General features: G+C 34.4%; 1 protein-coding gene across 1 annotated transcript; it reads left to right on the forward strand.

Moving 5' to 3' along the window:
* Positions 1 to 7,611: 7,611 nt before the first annotated feature.
* LOC123222025 (chloride channel protein CLC-c-like) lies at positions 7,612 to 18,771 on the forward strand. Its single transcript, XM_044644961.1, has 7 exons — positions 7,612 to 8,089; positions 8,175 to 8,375; positions 8,661 to 8,838; positions 15,809 to 16,071; positions 16,418 to 16,687; positions 16,976 to 18,104; positions 18,241 to 18,771. The coding sequence occupies exons 1-7, from the start codon at positions 7,893 to 7,895 to the stop codon at positions 18,328 to 18,330; spliced, it is 2,328 nt and encodes a 775-aa protein (XP_044500896.1). The 5' UTR covers positions 7,612 to 7,892; the 3' UTR covers positions 18,331 to 18,771.
* Positions 18,772 to 19,085: the final 314 nt, after the last annotated feature.

Genomic DNA, 19,085 nt, shown 5'->3' on the forward strand with positions numbered 1-19,085 from the left:
ACATGACATTCATACCAACATTATTAGAGGTGATAAATTTTTGGACAGTTTATGGACGTACACCACGACATGATCCCTTAATGTTACATTGAGTGAATGGTGTCCCCAGCAGGGCGAAGGCTCCGGTGAATGTGACATGTTTATGTTATGCTTTATTGAGTATTTTACATTGTCACAGTGCGTGGATTTTCCCCGAGAGTTGTCCACGTTTATGCATCAGCTTTTAGTATCATAGTTGCATTTCCACTATATCAAGTATATCACAGATGTATATTTAGTTTAATAATTGTTTATTTATCAGTTACGAAAGTTGTTATGTATATATTTATTGTATGTGCTTATGTGTACGATATATATTATCTGTCATTATATATAAATATGCAATTGATTTCATTTTCTAAATAATTTTGTCATGAAAATAATTATATATATGAGATTAAAGTGATGTTATTAACTAAAAATTATGAAATTAGTGAAATACTCAAAAATATTTTTAACATTACCATCATTATTATTTATTTAATTTAGTTTAGGTTCAATAACAGAATTTATTGATTTTTATAAGTTAAGTTTCATACACAAGTAAAGTATATATTAATCAAATCAGGAAAAGTTAATTCTAGTAATTGTAATAATAATGCTCACTCTAATGCATTATGAAATGAAGAAATTATTCACACTAATTTATTACATTACATATGAATACAATTACTCATTTGAAACAATAGTCAAAATACAACAATTACAAATCATTTGAATAACTAAGCAGAAGTTTGTTAAGATCTAAATTCTTTACCTTTTTTGGATGAACCCTGTAGGATGGAGGTCGGGATTGGTGCTGGGCTTTTTCATTGGGTTCAGACATGCTTTGGTTCCTTACAACGACTGTAAATCCTGGGGGTAATATTTTTCCCTTGTGAAGGACATCGATTTCTGTTATAAAAGTGACTCGGTCTACTATTATCTAGAATAGGGGACAAGATAACTCTTTCTTCTGGTGCATGCAACCATTCTGATTGGTTTCCAAGAGGATTGACAGGTTCTTCATATATTGCATGGTAGAACTCAGTGCGGAAGAATGGATGAACCTATGCATTGACATTTGTGAGCCTCATGTGTCTTATAATAGTAACAATATGCTTGCACGAAATATGTGAAATTTGAGACTTTTTGCACGTACAAGACATTTCATTGAAGTCCACAATGCCCATGTATTCACCAAAACCAACAACTTGATACCGAAGAGGTGTAATTGGCCAAACTTTTGAGTGCATAAACTTTGACACACGACGACTAATCTTCTCTTTCATCTAAGGGGTGACAAAGTTGGGGCATTCATCTGTAATTTGAAAAAATATTAACAACACATATGTTAATAATAAACATAAAGAAAGAAATATATGTTGAAATACATAGTTATTAACAATTGGGTACATACTTGCATGGTTTCTCCTTTCGTAAAATCATCGCTGCAAAGTGCCACGAATGAACTCAGCGAGCATCGTGATAGACAGATCTCATGCATGTCTGACAAGGGCATTAAATGACTTTGCAATATTAGTTGTCATTATATTGTACCAATGCCCTGGAAATTATGCTCTACTCCATTGTTGAAATCCGACCTCACGTAGATATACCCCAACTTGAGGGTTTATCGCCTTAAGAGATCACATCATAACCTTAAAATCTGCTTCTGTATATGATTTTCTGGCTTTTCAATATACACTGACAACTTACAAGGTAATAAATAATATAAGAACTTTATTATCAAAATTTATAAAATGTTGAACAAAATAAAATTTTTATAAATGTTTAAACATGTTACCTTTGAGTCTCGTTTGTACTTTGTCACATGTTACACAGAAGACGATGACAACAACATCTATGGTGGACATATGGAAAGACTTCAGTCATTACAGAGTATATAACATGATGTCGATCCGAGATTATCGCCAACTTGAGGATGTCATAGATGCATTTCTTAATCTTCCTGAGAAACCAACATCACGTGTCATGATCTTTTTTTTTACTGACACCGAAACCAATAGGGTATATCTGGTTATTACTGTTGAGGCCCACTGTAAGGAATAAATGACCTAGATATCGACATAATAGGAAAACAACGTCAATGCAAATAACAGATCGAAGATATTCTCTAAATGCATGAACAAAACATCTTAATGCCATGAAAAAATACTTAAATCAATGGTCATCGTTCGTTTCAATAGAAGTAATGGTTCTCGGATTAGTATGCTGTAAATTATAACAATAATCCGATAAGAACATAAATGATTTTTCCAGTGAGCCCTTTAGTGAATTTAAAGCCTAATTTCTTGCTTGTCAAGTTGTGAATATGAAATGTCAATTTTATTCTGGTTGGCGATGTCCATAATTTTTTCTTTAGGCCGATAAATTTGATCAATCACTATTAACTTTGACCTCATTAATTGACCTAAAGCTCGAGCCCCAACTTATCAGTGATATGATATTATTTGATTAATTGAACATGTGTAGGTTGGATTCATTTTATTGATTTGAAAGACGTCACCGACTTTGGATTTGGATGCAGATATATACCATTTATAGTTTTCAGTCTCGCACTTAATATTTCATCACCGTATGTCAGATTTCTTTACCCTGTATTGAAATCCTCTTTGTAGGGCAAATTGTTTCACAATATCTTTCAATTATTATTTATTATGAAAAATATCACTAAGCTTTACAATATTCTTCTCTCAGATCAATTATGTACCACCTGATAATGTTGATAGCTATAGAGGAAAATCAGGAAGTCACCTAAACGGATCAGTGGAGACATTATCAAAAAATGGGTTAGAATAATTTTCATCACCCAAAATAGGATCTTCAAGCTAAAAACTATTCATACCCTCGATAATAGGTGGCTTATGCTCAGACTCTGCATTTTCAAAAAGAATATCAGTCATGTCATTCCCATCAAAGTTATCCCAGTCGGGAATCCTATCTTTCTTTCTATGAGCCCATAAGTTTGTAATATACAATGTGTCATCACTGAAATCAATCAAATTTTTCAAATCATATTTTTTTTCACTCCACTAATTTATTTTTCTTCTTGTCTTTCTATCGGGGTACATGTAACAAAAACTGTAATACATTCTTATAAGTATTGAGACATATCATAAGAACTTGGAGATCTTCATCATTTTGGATCTGTACGGGCACTGAGTTCAATTTTTTTTAGCTTCATAGATAGTTGAATGTAATTTTTCATTTGATCAAGACTACAAGACTACAAGACTTCTTCAAAAGCTGAATAAATCTCTCAAATGTTGTTCTAGAGGAAATTTTAATCAATATTTTAGATCTTCCAACATATTTCATTGTGTTGTCATCATTTTGAATTCATTCTCCTTGATAATGAATCGATGCATAACTATCATTTTAATTATCAATCTTACAATGACAAATTTTTAGAAAAAATTAGTCATTTATAAGAAAAAGTCCATAATAACAATTTAAAACAGTCTTATAATAATTAATATCAAAACACCCTCATATTTTTTTAATATTTTTTTAACCCCCTATATTAACCTAACATTTTATTTAACATTCTTGTATATTATTTTGTATCAAAATGCATCTATCTACTCTTAACATTTCATTTAAAACGTTCTTATAATATTTAATATTAAAATACTCCCCATATCTTTTATACACATCATTTACCTCTATAATTATCTAATCTTTAACTTTATATCCATGTATGTTGTCTTATATCAAAATGCATTTATTCGTTGTTAACATATAATTTAAACCCATCTTACAATGTTTAATATCTGAATACCCTCATATTTTTCTATTATTTCATTTCTCCCCTATAATTATCTAACATTTCATTTAACACCCTTGTATGTTGTCTTGTATCAAAATGCATTTATCTATTCTTAATATGTTATTTAAATCTTTTATATATTATATAATATTAATATACCCTCATATTTTTGTAACATTTCATTTAACCCCCCATACTTATCTAACTTTTTATTTAACATCATTGTATGTTGTCTTGTATCGAAATACATCTATTTATTCTTAACATGTTATTCAAATCTTTCATATATTATGTAATATAAAAATACCTCCATTTTTTTAACATGTTATTTTACCCCTTATAATTATCTAACATTTTATTCAACATCCTTGTATGTTGTCTTATATCAAATGCATCTATCTATTCCTAACAATTTATTTAAAACGTTTTTACAATGTTTAACATCAAAATACCTCTAATATTTTTTTAACATTTTATTTAGAGTTCCATAATTATCTAACACTTCATTTAACACGTTTGTATATTGTCTTGTATCAAAATATACCTATCTATTCTTAATATGTTATTTAAATCCTTTATATATTGTGTAATATCAAAATACCCTCCATATTTTTTTAACATTTCATTTAACTCCTAAATTATTATCTAATAGTCAAATACCTCATTTACATGACATACGAATTAGATTTAACAAATAAAATTAAGTTTTGAGTTAAGATTCATATAAATATTTTTTTTTCATGATTTAACTTTTTTCGATTCGAATTTAGAAATATGAACTTCTTCTTTCCGAACGAATCTATAGTAATTGATATTAAGTAAAAATGAGAGTGAGAGTAAGTGTTTGAATGGTATGAGAACTGTATATAATAAGAGTAAGAGTATGAGAGTTTATATAGATGTGGTGAAAGATAATTTTGGTATTTAAAAAAAATCTAGGATATTTTTATTTAGAAATAGGAAAAATAGATATTTTTGCTTAAGAATAGAAAAAATAGGTATTTCCATTTAATAAAAAGATAAAAATGATCATTTAATTTAATTTCTTTATAAAAAATTCGATTTTTAATTTTCAATAGGGAAAAGGACTATTTCCCATCCAAATTTTAAGTTATTCTCAAACCTACATCTACGGAAGATGAAAAACCCCAATTCCTACTCATAGCCAAACTTTCGTTAATTTTTTATATTAAAGGGAGGGGTAAAATAGTTATTTTACTATTTATATTAAAAAGTTATAAGGTTAATTACTCTCCGCCCCCCCAGGTTTTAGAAATTAACATTTCACCTTTACCTAAAGTTTTTAAACTTTGAAAAGTAATATTTTCACCCCCAAACCTAAGGTTTCCATATTTTTTAAAACTCAACCACCCCCCATAACTTTCAAAAATAGCAGTTTCACCTCAATTCTTCAACTTTATCTTTCGACATTGTCTCCGACCTTATCTTTCTCTTGGTGCGACGACGGTGGTGCGATAAAGAGATCTCTTCGTCGTATTGTGCGATGAAGAGACAAAGATCTCTTTGTCGCACCAGACAACGAAGGATGACGCTTCGTCATCCTTCATTGCTTTTCGCGTCATCCAGAAGCGACGACGTCGTCCTTCATCTATTCTTTCAGATCTAGACGATGCTTTGTCGTCTAGATTTGGGTGACAAAGGGTTATCTTTTATCGTCCTTTGCAATCAGAGATGAGAGATTAGTGGAATGCATCGGCTGTCGGTGGTGGCTGGAGAAGGAAGCAAACCCTAGGGGTGAAACTAAACTTTTTAGACTTTGAAAATGGGTTGAAGTGTTAGTTTTTAAAATCTGGAGGAAAAAAATGATAAAATTTTATAGTTTTAAATTTTACCAGTAAAATGATGATTTTATCCGTCTCTAACTAAAATTTTGGATAACAATTTGACTATAGGTGAGAATTAAAATTTTTTATCTCTCGTAAATATAGGTTTAAGAATGAACTAAAATTTAGATGAAAAATAATACTTTTCCCTCTTTAATATAATATACTACTTGATTACCTAGCCGAGACAGTACTAAAGGACAAAAAGCCACCAGGTGAGAACAGTTATTTAAAATTTTGCGTCTGACTGATATAAAACAAACAAATTTATGAGTAATAAATAAATAAAATAGTGCATCCGTGGGGTCTCGTCCACATGTTTGATATATGATATGCTCAAGATTGTGGGAACTGGGGCAGGTTTTATCTTCTCGAGGCCTAACACTGTTTGTCATCCTTACCTCACTTTCTAATCTGTCGTCAGATTTTATGATTATTCATTCCCGCCCTCTTATCCTTTTATTAAACAAAACCCCAAAAAAAAAAAATCCAAAAAGATAAATTTCTTTATTTTTTATTTTTCTAAAAATATATTAAATGCATTAATTACAGTCGTTCAAAAGTAAATAAAATACAACTTGTTCAGTTGTGTGAAATCAATAAATAAAATAAAATTTACAGTTGAAAAGATAAGGATGATAAACACTACATGGGACCTTATTATTATTATTATTATTATTTAAAAAAATTTTGCCTGTATTAATTAAATAAGTTAATTTGAAATATGCTTATGAAATTTATAATTAATATATTAGATATGTTAAGATTTTATAAATATAATAAAAATTTAAATTTAAATTTTTAAAATTTTTTTAATATTTTATTAAACATTAGAGGTGGGTTGGTATTATTATCACTTATATTTTATATTTTATAATTAAAAAACTGAAATATTTTATTTCTAAATAATGCACGTGAATTGGACCAGTTACCCCAATTTCATTTATCTTGTTTGCTCAAGTCATTACTGAATTAAAATATCTCCCAATCAAAATCAATTACAATTAGGTGATAAAATAGTGTTATTTTTATAGTATTAAATGTAAAGTGACTTTCACGTGCACTCCACTACCAAGTCACGTTTTCAACTTAGGAGGATTTGGACTTTGACAAATCATAAAAATATTTTTTCCCAGCCACCCACCAAAGAAATTTTATTGTAGGTCAAATGGTCATTTTCCACCAAAATTTTAGTTTATTTTCAAAATTATATTAATGGTAAATAAAAATTTAAACATATACATGTGTAAACTAATTAACATTAAAAAATTTAATTAAAAATAAAAGATAAAATTATCATTTTATTTTTAAACTCTAAAATCTTAAAATTTATATAATTTTCTCTCATGATTTTAATTAAATAATACTTCACCTTATTTTCAAAGTTTAAAAAGTTTAGATTTTACTTATATAATTTGTTTTCTTTTTTTGATTACCATCATTCTGACTGATAGTCAACTCTTTTCACCCATATTTTAGATTCGGTCAGGAAGGATGGCCACCCACCACCATGAAGGATGACAAAATGTCATTTTTTGTTGTTTTTTCTCAATCTAGACGATATTTCGTTAATCAGATTTGAACGATAAAGAGCCATCCTTTGTCGAAGAAGACTGTGGCTTCTTCCTGATCATTGATAGGATCTTCTAAGTCACCGAAGATGAACCTTAAAAACAGGAAAAGTGAATTTTTTAAAGTTTAAATATGAAGAGGAAATTGTTAGTTTTCTAAATTAAGAGAAAAAAATAATATTAATTTATAAGGTTTTAAGGTTTATAGATAAAATAACGATTTAACTTCAGTTTCTAACTAAAAATTGTAAGAGTAGTTAGCATATGGTTTAATGTTTAAATTTTTTTTCTATTGTGTGTGCGCTTTGAGTGTGGACAAAAAATTGGATGGAAAATTGTCGTTTGGCCTTTATTTTATGGTCTAAAATAACTTTCCATTTCCATCACATTCTGCGCTTACTTGTTCCTTTGATCCTTCACTCCTTTTTCTTAATCATGTTTTAGATCATAATCATCATCGTTTATGCAAACCCTTCCCGTCTCTTTTTCTGTCTTGTTTAACTTGTTCTATACAAAAACCATTCATGAGATTATCTTCTTGGGTTGGGAGCATCAATCAGTAGAAATATATGTAAATCATATGATCTCAATTCTCAACCCTGTTGTGTTTTCTCTCTTTTAAATCTAAGATTTAGCAGGTTGCAGGGAAAGTTGAAACAATCATACATGGATAGACAGAATAGTGCAAATCATGAGTGTGATATGGATGGGCGGGACATTGAAAATGATCAACTGATGGATTGGAAGGAGACTGAGACTACTGCATCTTACATTCAACCACTGTTGTTAAAAAGGGTCAACACCACTTCTCAGATTGCCATTGTTGGTGCCAACGTTTGCCCCATTGAAAGCCTTGACTACGAGTAACTTCTTGTATATTCCCTTCATTTTAGGCGACAATTGCTATTCTTTCTGCTTAAATTTCGCTACTTTTTTTTTTTTTTGCAGGATCGTGGAAAATGAGTTATTTAAGCAAGATTGGAGATCCAGGAGCAAGGTTCAGATATTCCAATATGTAATACTCAAGTGGGCATTTGCCCTTTGTATAGGGCTATTCACTGGACTTGTTGGCATCTTCAACAATATTGCAGTGGAGAACATATCTGGCTTTAAGCTGCTTGTCACTACGGATTTCATTACCGACAAAAAGTAAGCTTGCCTTCTTTTAAATGCAGCTAGACTTCCATATATGAGGTACTTTTGTTTTTATTTTGCCACATTAAAATTGTTTTAGGAAACAATTTACATAGACGTTGCCTTTCATTAGACATGTCTATCAATAATTGTAGTTTAATTCAACCTGGTTGCTTACTAGTTCACCGATAAGAAAGCAGAACGATGATATAATAGCTTGCTTTCTTTAATTTAATTCTGTCTGCGAGTTTTATATTCAATTGGCTGTATAACTGTTATATGATAATGATAATGATGCAGATATTTTAAGGCATTTGCTGTTTATGCGGGATGCAATATAGGTTTGGCTGCTGCAGCTGGAGCTCTGTGTGCTTTTATTGCTCCTGCAGCAGCAGGGTCTGGTATCCCTGAGGTAAAAGCCTATCTCAATGGCGTGGATGCTTACACAATACTAGCTCCAGGTACTCTCTTTGTAAAGGTGAGTAAAATTTGACACCTATTTAAGTGTGTGCACATTATTGTCTATACATGTATTTGACTGGGTGGCTGTAAAAACATATTAAAATATAATGATCTACTAGAATGTGGAGGAAACTAATTGTGATTCATAATCACGACTAGTCCAATAGATGTATATTTATATGTGTCTTGTAATTTTGTGCCAAAATTTCTACTTCGCTCTCTTCTTATGTTGATGCATGTTAGGATTAGATAATAATAAGTTTAATGAATATTTATTATGATAATAATTAAGATAAAATTTGAATAATTAATAGGATAATAATAGAGATTTGAATTTGAAGATTAGGATGTCATTTAAGTACAATAATTTATAATTGATTAGGACTAATATATAGGTGAAATAATTTGAATTGGGGACTTATGAAGCATGTATGGTATGTGTGAAATTGGATAGGGAGTTATAAAACATGTATGGTAGGTATGGACAATATACATAAAGAGCTGCTAGGATTGTAAATTGTTACATTAATATATGGCACCGTTAAACAAATCCCGCATCAGCAAAGTAGGAAAGAGATGTTGAGTTTGTCTGTACATTCCATATTAACTACTTTGTGAGTTCCTTAAATTGTTAACACACGTTTTGGGTTGCAAAGTTTAGAAGTAAAACCATAATGTACTATATGTCCGAAGTAAATAATATTTTGATAATAAGTCAGATTATTAGACCATGGATGTTACAGATGGTATCAGAGCCGCTTCGCGTGTCTTTTTGAGTGATTGTGGGGTAAAATTCAGTGAGGATATTGAGTCCCGTAGGGGGGTGAATATGACATCCTTAGGCAAATCCTACATTGGAAAAATATGAGAGATATTAGGTCTGTTTGTACATCCCATATCGCTTAAGGATGAAAAAATTAAACTGGTTAAATAGCTTGCGAGCTCTTTAAACTGTCAAGATGTGTTTTGGGTTGCAAAACTCAGAAGTAAAACCATGATGAACTGTATATCCAAAATAGATAATATCTTGATAGTGAGTCAGACTATTAGACCAGAGATGTTACAATCTGTTAGATCTCGCGTGTATGTCTCTTGCAAAATGAAAAAGAAGCTAAGAAGAATGGAGCACAACAACAGTAAGTTGTATAGCAGCAAGGGAGAGGAGAGTATTCCAGTTGACAACAAAGGATTGGAGCAATTAGCAAAACAAAATGTGCTGGGGCATTTTGGGGCAATAAGGACACGTGGCACTAGGAAGAGAGATGGGGAATTGATGAGGAACAAAAAGGGTGGAAATTAGTTAGAGAAGGGTAAGCAGAAAATTAACGAGTAAGGTAAGCAGTGGGAGAGCATAGGCCTCTCGAAATGCTTGGGGACCTCGGATTGTCAACTTTGATTTTGTTATTCAGTATGTTGTTGTTCTCTTCTTATTATTAATCAAGTTGTAATGAACTATCCAATTTATTATAAAATTCAAGTAATGCAGAAAAGTGATGTTTGCTTCATTGAGATTGAGTATTAGCTTTGTATTTGTTTGCTAAGTTGAAATACCAGAATTATGTTGCTATTGTTGTTGAAGTATTGGTGAATATAAAGAAAACAGAGGAAGTGCTGTCCAATTCATTCTTGGTCTCTAACAAATTTGGTATTAGAGCCAAATGACGAGGATGGAAGTTAACGTGGATGGAATGGAGAAGGAGCTGGAATCTGTGAAAGGAAGGATGGTGGAGTTTGACAACAAGATAGGGGAGATGAATGGGAACATACAAGTTGTCTATGGACGTTTGTAGGGGGTGAAAAAAGCAATGGAGACCATGAAGGAATACTTACGTGAGTTGGGGAGCTATTGGCGGTGAGAGATGAAGCAGTGACCAACAAAGGGAAGACTCTAATTGGGGGTCCATCGTCACCCTCTCATTCAACATCAGTGAAGACGACCACACCATCACCACCGTGTACAACAGAAGAGCCAAAGCAAGTGGAAACTGAGAGAGAACTACGAGAGGAGGCAAATGAAAATACTGGGGGGGTACGTGAGGAAGTAATGCATCACCATCTGGAGCTACCAGTGTTCATGAGCGAAGATCTAGTTGGGTGAATTTTTAGGGCAGAACAATATTTTTCAGTAATTTCCGTTAAATTCTGGAAGGTTCTTTGTACAGGATTTAATGGCGCAATGTATTTTGGTACTGTGGAAAGAGTATTAGAGTGATTTTGATGCAATTTCGGCACTGCTCGGAGATGCATGAGAAGAAGTATTATTGTCGGCGTTTATGAATGGTTTAAGGAGAACGGTGAGTGTTGAAGTAAAACTTTTTTGACCGACCACCTGAAAAGAAGCCATGATTCGGGCACAAGAAATTTAAAAGAACTTGGTGATAGACGCCTGACCCGGAACTTATTATAAATGCTTAAATTCTAAAGCCCAAAACACCCACTCCTCTCGCTCAGCCCAACTCACCAACATATCTAGCCCCACGATCCACTGGGCTATGACTTTGACCCAATCCAATAGTCTAATAACTTACTAATCTCAATCCAATACCAAGCCCAATCCATTTTATACCAACTTGACCCAAACAACTCCTACCCAATTACCAACCCATTCACAAAATACACAAGCCTTAAGAAATGAAAACCATAATTGCTTAGCCACACTAGTGATGTCTCGAGGAGTGAGTAGCTCCTATGCCACTTTTCCACGTTGCGACAGTATCTTCATCGTCTCTCTGATGAGGAATTCTAACTGAAGTTTGAGAAAGGTTTTTGTTTCAGATACGACGAGAAGTTTACTTCGGGTCACAAGTGCAAGTTTCGTCAATTCCGGGTCATGATTGCTTCGGAAGGTGAAGAAGAAGAAGAGTTAGATGCCGGTGAAGATGAGGAACCAACCATGAAAGGGAGATGGAATTGACATTGAATTAGAGCTCGGTGGTAAGATTTAACACATTGAAAACTATGAAGTTTGTCGGGTTTTTGAAGGGTAAGGAAGTGGTGATTTTATTGGCTAGTAGGGTCACTCACAATTTCATTTCAAGAGCTTTCGTGGAGGAATTAAGGATTCCCATGACACCAGTCCATTTTGTTGTCATGTTAGGAGATGAGAGAAGAGTGAAGGGCGTGGGCAGATGTGATTCAGTGGAGCTTCAATTTCAAGGGATGATTGTGAAGCTGAATTTCTTCCTTTTCGAATTGGGAAGCATAGACATTATACTTGGCATAGACTGGTTATATAGGTTAGGTGAGATGAAAGTGAATTGGAGATTGCAGACGATGACTTTTGATTGAAAAGGGAAGAGGGCTAAATTGAAAGGGGATACATCCTTAAATCGACTAGAATCTTCGTTGAAGACAGTGGTGAATTTAGTCAAAGTGGGGGGAGAAGGTTTCTGATTGGAATACAGGGGAGTGACACATGCTAAGGAGAATACAGAGGTTGAAACAAAGCCTAGACTTAGAAGCTTGTTAGAAGAATATAAGACATTATTTAGGAAGTCATTTGGACTACTGCCTAAAAGAGTACACGACCATGCAATACGACTCCTTCCATCTACCCAACCTCCAAATATACGATCTTATCGGTATCCGTATTTCTAGAAGAATGAAACCGAGAATATAGTCAAGGAGATGATAACAACAGGGGTGATTTGACCGAGTGTCAACTCGTTTTCAAGCTCCATATTGTTGGTAAAAAAGAAAGATGGTAGGTGACGATTTTGTGTTGACTACCGAGCCTTGAATAAAATAATGATACCTGACAAATTTCTAATTCCGATCATAGATGAGTTGCTTGATGAATTAGTCGAAGCAACTTGTTCAGCAAATTGGATCTAAAATCAGGTTATCATTAGATTCGTGTAAGGGAGAAGGATGTGGAGAAAACCATCCTTTGCTCTCACGTCGGTCATTATGAATTTCTTGTAATGCCATTTGGACTCTCGAACGTGTCGACGCCCTTTCAGAGTTTAATGAATAAGATCTTTCGGCCGTATTTAAAAAGATTTGTACTAGTCTTCTTTGATGACATTCTAGTTTATAGCAGTTAAATGGAGGATCACCTGAGACACTTGCGGGTTGTCTTAGAGTTATTGAAGGATCACAAATTGGTCGTTAATTTGAAGAAATGTGCATTCGAAAAGGATCGTAATAGATTATTTGGGTCATATTGTGTTAACAGGGGAGTCGAAGTTGACTCGAAAAAATTTAGGCGATGCAAGATTGGCCTATCTAAAGGATTTAAGGGAACTTAGGGGATTCTTAGGCTTAACAGGCTATTATAGGCATTTCGTGAAGGGATATAGGAAGATTGTAGAGCTCCTCACTTGTTTATTAAAAAAAGATGCTTTTGTGTGGAATGAAGAAGTTGTAGAAGCTTTCAACAAGTTAAAAACAACAATAATGACGGTTTTTGTACTCATGCTGCCTGATTTTTCGAAAGAGTTCGTTTTTGAGACTAATGTTTTGGGATTTGGTGTAAAGGCTGTATAATGCAAGATGGTCGTCCTATTTCTTTCTTGAGTAAGGCGTTGTCTATTAGAAACGAAAGCAAATTGGTATACAAAAGGGAGCTGATGGCCATTGTTATGGCGTTCCAAAAAGGCATCATCTATTGAGACAACATTGCAAAGTTAGAACTGATCAACACAGCTTGAAGTTCTTAAAAGATCAGAGTGTTATCAACAGTGATCAACAGAAGTGGGTCATGAAAATGTTGGGATGTGAAAATAAAGCAGTGGATACGCTATCTCGTAATCCAAATTTCGAAGAAAGGCTATGGGCAGTTACGACAGTTCACATGGTGGGGTTATAAGGCATTGAAAAAGAAGTAGCTGAAGACACGCATCTTCAAAAAATCATTCATGATCTATTGAGCAGAGTAAATGCGCATCTAGGCTACAAATTGAAGAAAGGAAGACTATTCTACAAAGGAGGCTTGTTCTTTCACGAAACTTAGTCTACATTCCTCAGTTTTTATTTGATTTTCACTCATCACCTCTTAGGGGACATTCTTGGTTCTTCGGACTTTGAAGCGGATTTCTGCAATTTTGTTTTGGGAAGGGATTAAGACAGATGTCAAAAAATGTGTCAGAATGTGATATCTGCCAAAGAATGAAATATGAGATGCTATCCCCAGGAGGCTTACTCTAGCCGCTTCCTTTACCTTTCAAGGTTTAGGAAGATATCTCAATTGATTTTGTAATCAGGTTGCTGAAAACAGTGAGAGGAGTTTCCATTTTAGTCGTGGTAGATCGCCTAACAAAGTACAACCATTTTATAGCCCTTCGACACCTTTTTACAATAGTTAAGGTGGCTCGTAAGTTCATCAGTGAAATGGTGAAGCTAAATGGCTTTCCTCGTTCTATAGTTTTAGATCGTGACAGAGTTTTTCTTAGCCAGTTTTGAGGAGAGTTGTTTAAGGTAGTCGGAATTGCTTTGAAGTTTAGTTCAGCTTTCCATCCTCAGTTGGATGGTCAGATAGAGGTGGCAAATAGGAGTCTTGAAACCTACTTACAATGTTTCTGCTCTCGATAGCCCAAATGGTGGCCAAATTGGCTACCTTGGGTTGAATATTAGTTCAACACTACCTACAACAACTCTACGGGTATGTCTCCTTTTAAGGCTCTCTATGGAAGAGACCCACTGACACTATTAAGTTCGGTAGAAGAAGAGTCAAAGATAGAAAAAGTTAACGTCTTGATTCGAGAGCATAATGCCATCCTTGATGAGTTAAAGGAGAATTTACAACAGGCTCAAAATAGAATGGAAAAATTTGCAAATAGGAAACGACGAGAAGTTCATTTTGAGGTGGGGGATCATGTTTTCCTAAAGTTTCAACCATATCGTTTCTGCTCATTGGCCACTAGACCAAATAAGAAACTCAACCCGCACCTTTACGAGCCTTATGAAATTGTGGAGAAAGTGGGTACTGTAGCATATCGTCTTTCACTGCCTCCTATTGTCAAAATTCATCCCGTCTTTCATGTCTCGTAGCTGAAGAAGCAGCTTGGACCTACTATGATTACCCAATCGCTTCCTGATTATATGACTGAAGATGGAGAATTAGAGCTACACCTTTGGACATCTTGGCTTATCGTTATTCAGCTTTAGGAGACCTGGAACTTTTGGTGAGATGGAAGGATCTACCTCTTGTGAGGATTTGTGCGAAAATTATACAATTTTCAAACATCTTTTTCCTCATTTTCACCTTGAGGGCAAGGTATCTCTTGATAGGAGGAGAAATGTTAGATCTCAAGTGTATGTCCCTTGCAAAATGAAGAAGCTAAGAAGAATGGAGCATAGCAGCAATAAGTCGCTTAGCAGCAAGGGAGAGGAGAGCATTCCAATTAGCAGCAAAGGATTGGAGCAATTAGCAAAACAAAATGTTCTGGGGCATTTTGAGGCAATAAGGACACGTGGCACTAGGAAGAGAGAGGGGGAATTGATGAGGAACAAAAAGGGTGGAAATCAGTTAGAGAAGGGTAAGCAGAAAATTAACGAGTAGGGTAAACAATGGGAGAGCACAGGCCTCTTGAAATGCCTAGGGACCTCGGATTGTCGACTTCTATCTTGTTAATTTAGTATGTTGCTGTTATCTTCTTTTTATTAATCAAGTTGTAATGAGCTATCCAATTTATTATAGAATTCCACGAATGCAGAAATGTGATGTTTGCTCATTGAGATTAAGTATTAGCTTTGTATTTGTTTGCTGAGTTGAAATACTAGAATTACGTTGCTATTGTTGTTGAAGTATTGGTGAATATAAAGAAAACAGGGGAAGTGCTATCCAATTCATTCTAGGTCTCTAACACAATCACTTTGTTGTGTGAAAGCCTCAATCAAAGTGTTAGTGGTATTGATTTATAATTCTTCCTTATGAAAATAAATATTTACCTATATGGGAATATTGATTGTATTCTCATCTTTTCTGCTTTTCTATTTTCCTGGGCTGTTTGGATTTTATGTGATATTACTTAATATATATGCAGATTTTTGGTTCTGTGCTTGGTGTGTCTGCTGGATTTGTTGTGGGTAAAGAAGGGCCAATGGTTCACACAGGTGCTTGCATAGCCTCTTTGCTTGGGCAAGGGGGCTCTCGTAAATACCATTTGACATGGAGATGGCTGAGATATTTTAAAAATGATCGGGATAGAAGAGACTTGATCACTTGTGGAGCTGCAGCTGGTGTGGCTGCTGCCTTTCGTGCTCCAGTTGGTGGTGTCCTCTTTGCTCTTGAAGAGGCAGCTTCATGGTACCTCTATCTCTTGTATTTTTGTTTATTTTGCTGCATAGTCATTCATTGAATATGGCAATAAGTTAATGGTACCTCTATCTCTTGTATTTTTGTTTATTTTGCTGCATAGTCATTCTTTGAATGTGGCAATAAGTTAGAAGCTCTTGGCTCTATTCAAATATGCATTTGCTTCAATAATATTTTATCTTAATTAGATTACGCAACTGCTTGGGAAACTCAAGCCAAGGAAATGTTTTATTAATAGGAAGCATACATAGTAACTAATTTTCAGGGTGTATTTCAAAGTTAGGTTTTGGGGTTGTTTTGACAATCAATGACATATCTTTCATTTGACACCGTTCAGGTGGCGGAGTGCTCTTCTTTGGAGAACATTTTTCACAACAGCAGTGGTTGCTATAGTCTTGAGAGCTTTTATACAGCTTTGCTCTTCTGGAAGCTGTGGATTATTTGGTGAAGGTGGTCTGATAATGTATGATGTCAGTGCAGCAATAGTTACATACAGCAGTTCAGATATATTAGCTGTCCTACTTTTAGGAATCATTGGAGGCATTTTTGGAAGCTTTTATAATTATCTGGTGGACAAGGTCCTTCGTGTTTATAGCATCATAAATGAGTATGTCTTCTAATTTGATCACAGATATTACATTTTTCACATGAGATAGGTCACAAATATTAGTAGTGGCACAACAGCATTGGGTAATCATCTGTGCTTTTAACTTTGTTTTAAGAAAAAATACCCCCTTCCTCACTATTGAGCTTCTTGATGGATTTTATACCATTTTTTATTCAATTATACACTGATGAAACGTTTGTGGTGATGATAATCCATGGCTTTATTTATTTGTAATTCATATTTTGTTCTGATACTAAACCCAATTGTTTACTATTTCTGCTGCTACAGGAGAGGTGCTGCCTTTAAAATCTTACTTGTTGTCACTATCGCCCTCCTAACATCATGTTGTTCTTATGGCCTGCCGTGGTTTGCACAGTGCATCCCCTGCCCTACTGATTCATCTGTTAGCTGTCCCAGTACTGATGCATCTGGCAACTATAAAAGCTTCCAGTGCCCGTCAGGTTACTACAATGATCTTGCCTCTCTCTTTCTGAATACTAATGACGATGCTATCCGAAATTTAATGAGCACCAGTACAGCAAAAGAATTTCATATTTCTTCTCTGGTCATCTTCTTTGCTGCTGTCTTCTGCCTGGGAATTATAACCTATGGGATTGCTATTCCCTCTGGTCTCTTCATCCCTGTCATACTAGCTGGTGCTTGCTATGGCCGTTTAGTAGGAAGATTATTTGAGTCCATTTCCAAACTTGATACTGGTCTCTTTGCCCTACTTGGAGCCGCATCCTTCCTTGGTGGCACCATGAGAATGACAGTTTCCCTGTGTGTAATACTGCTTGAGCTTACTAATGATTTGTACCTTCTGCCCCTTGTCATGTTGGTTCTCCTTATTTCAAAGACCGTGGCTGATAATTTTAACAAAGGTGTCTATGATCAAATAGTGAAATTAAAGGGATTTCCTTATATGGAGGCCCATGCAGAACCTTACATGCGGCAGTTAGTCGCACTGGATGTTGTCACTGGTCCATTGATAACCTTTTCCGGTGTTGAAAAGGTTGAGACTATATTACATGCTCTGAGAACAACAGGGCATAATGGATTCCCTGTGGTTGATGATCCACCTTTCTCAGATGCACCAGAATTATGTGGGGTTGTCTTGAGGTCTCATTTGCTTGTTCTCCTCAAGGGAAAAGTTTTTTCCAAGGACAAAATACTTGCTGGAGAAGAGATATTGCGAAGATTTGCAGCATTTGATTTTGCCAAGGCTGGCTCAGGGAAGGGAATCAAACTAGATGATCTAGATATTGAACAGGAAGAGATGGAAATGTACATTGATCTCCATCCAATTACCAATACATCCCCATACACAGTGGTTGAAACAATGTCACTTGCCAAAGCTGCTGTCCTTTTCCGGCAACTCGGGCTCAGGCATATGTGTGTTGTTCCAAAGAGTCAAGGGGTAAGATCTCTCTCTTAATTTCTTTTAATGCGTATTTTTATTCTTTTTCCAATAGGAAGCTTATGTTAACCCTTTATAGCCTTACATATTCCCGAAAGTATAATTACTAGAATGTTGCTCTGTCTGCTTATTGCAGAGGCCTCCAATTGTTGGAATCTTGACGCGACACGACTTCATGCCAGAACACCTATTAGGATTGTACCCTCATATAAAGCCACACAAGTAAACATCTGAATGAAATTTGGTTGTCTGCTATATGTTTAGCTATTCATTTTATTGGTTGTGGATGGTTAAGATCGTGTCTAGTCTTCGTCAAAATGAGATCGAAGTTTAAACATTTTTTGGGGGCAAAATTCTTAATGGAACAGTATTTTAATGAGTTGTAGAAGACATTCAAGCCTTTTTAGCAACGGCAATGTCATGTTTCATTCTTGAGGCGTCTTATTCTTGCTCTTGGATTAGATTTGAAGCAGCATAGGGGAAAAAGAGTTAGGCGCTTCAAAAAGAGTAATTATCATGCAACATTCATAGGGTTTGAAGTTACTTCTTTTCTTGGCCATGCCTCTTGTAAATGATATGTGGAGGATTTTTGTGTACCATATATATTCCAGTAATCATTGAATAGAACTTGCATATATTATAAATTGGTTCCTCAGTGGGCATTAAACTTGTGGATGTTATAAGTTTTCACTTTATAAGAAAAAATTTGTCAAGATATCGGGATAGTTGAGAAGTTTTCATCTTCTTTGAAGTAAAATGATGTTAAACCTGGGTATTAAATGAAGCACTGAGAATGATTTATCAAGAAAGAACATTTGTTTGGATAAGTAATATCATCTAATCACAAACTAACTACCACTTTGATTTATACAGATAAATTTGTAAACTTATTTATATACATAGTTTTTTCCTTTTTTGGACTCCATGGAAATGAACATTGTAGCAGACAATCTAGCAACTAGAAGAAACTCTTTGCTAGGA

This window comes from Mangifera indica, chromosome 1 (assembly GCF_011075055.1).
Source record: "Mangifera indica cultivar Alphonso chromosome 1, CATAS_Mindica_2.1, whole genome shotgun sequence".
NCBI lineage: Eukaryota > Viridiplantae > Streptophyta > Magnoliopsida > Sapindales > Anacardiaceae > Mangifera > Mangifera indica.

Excerpts from the sequence above, each read along its gene's own strand:
- LOC123222025 (XM_044644961.1), top strand. The coding sequence starts at position 7,893 with ATGGATAGACAGAATAGTGCAAATCATGAGTGTGATATGGATGGGCGG. Across the intron at positions 16,072-16,417 it reads CTTGAAGAGGCAGCTTCATG|GTGGCGGAGTGCTCTTCTTT; the intron begins GTACCTCTATCT and ends GACACCGTTCAG. Across the intron at positions 18,105-18,240 it reads TTGTTCCAAAGAGTCAAGGG|AGGCCTCCAATTGTTGGAAT; the intron begins GTAAGATCTCTC and ends TGCTTATTGCAG.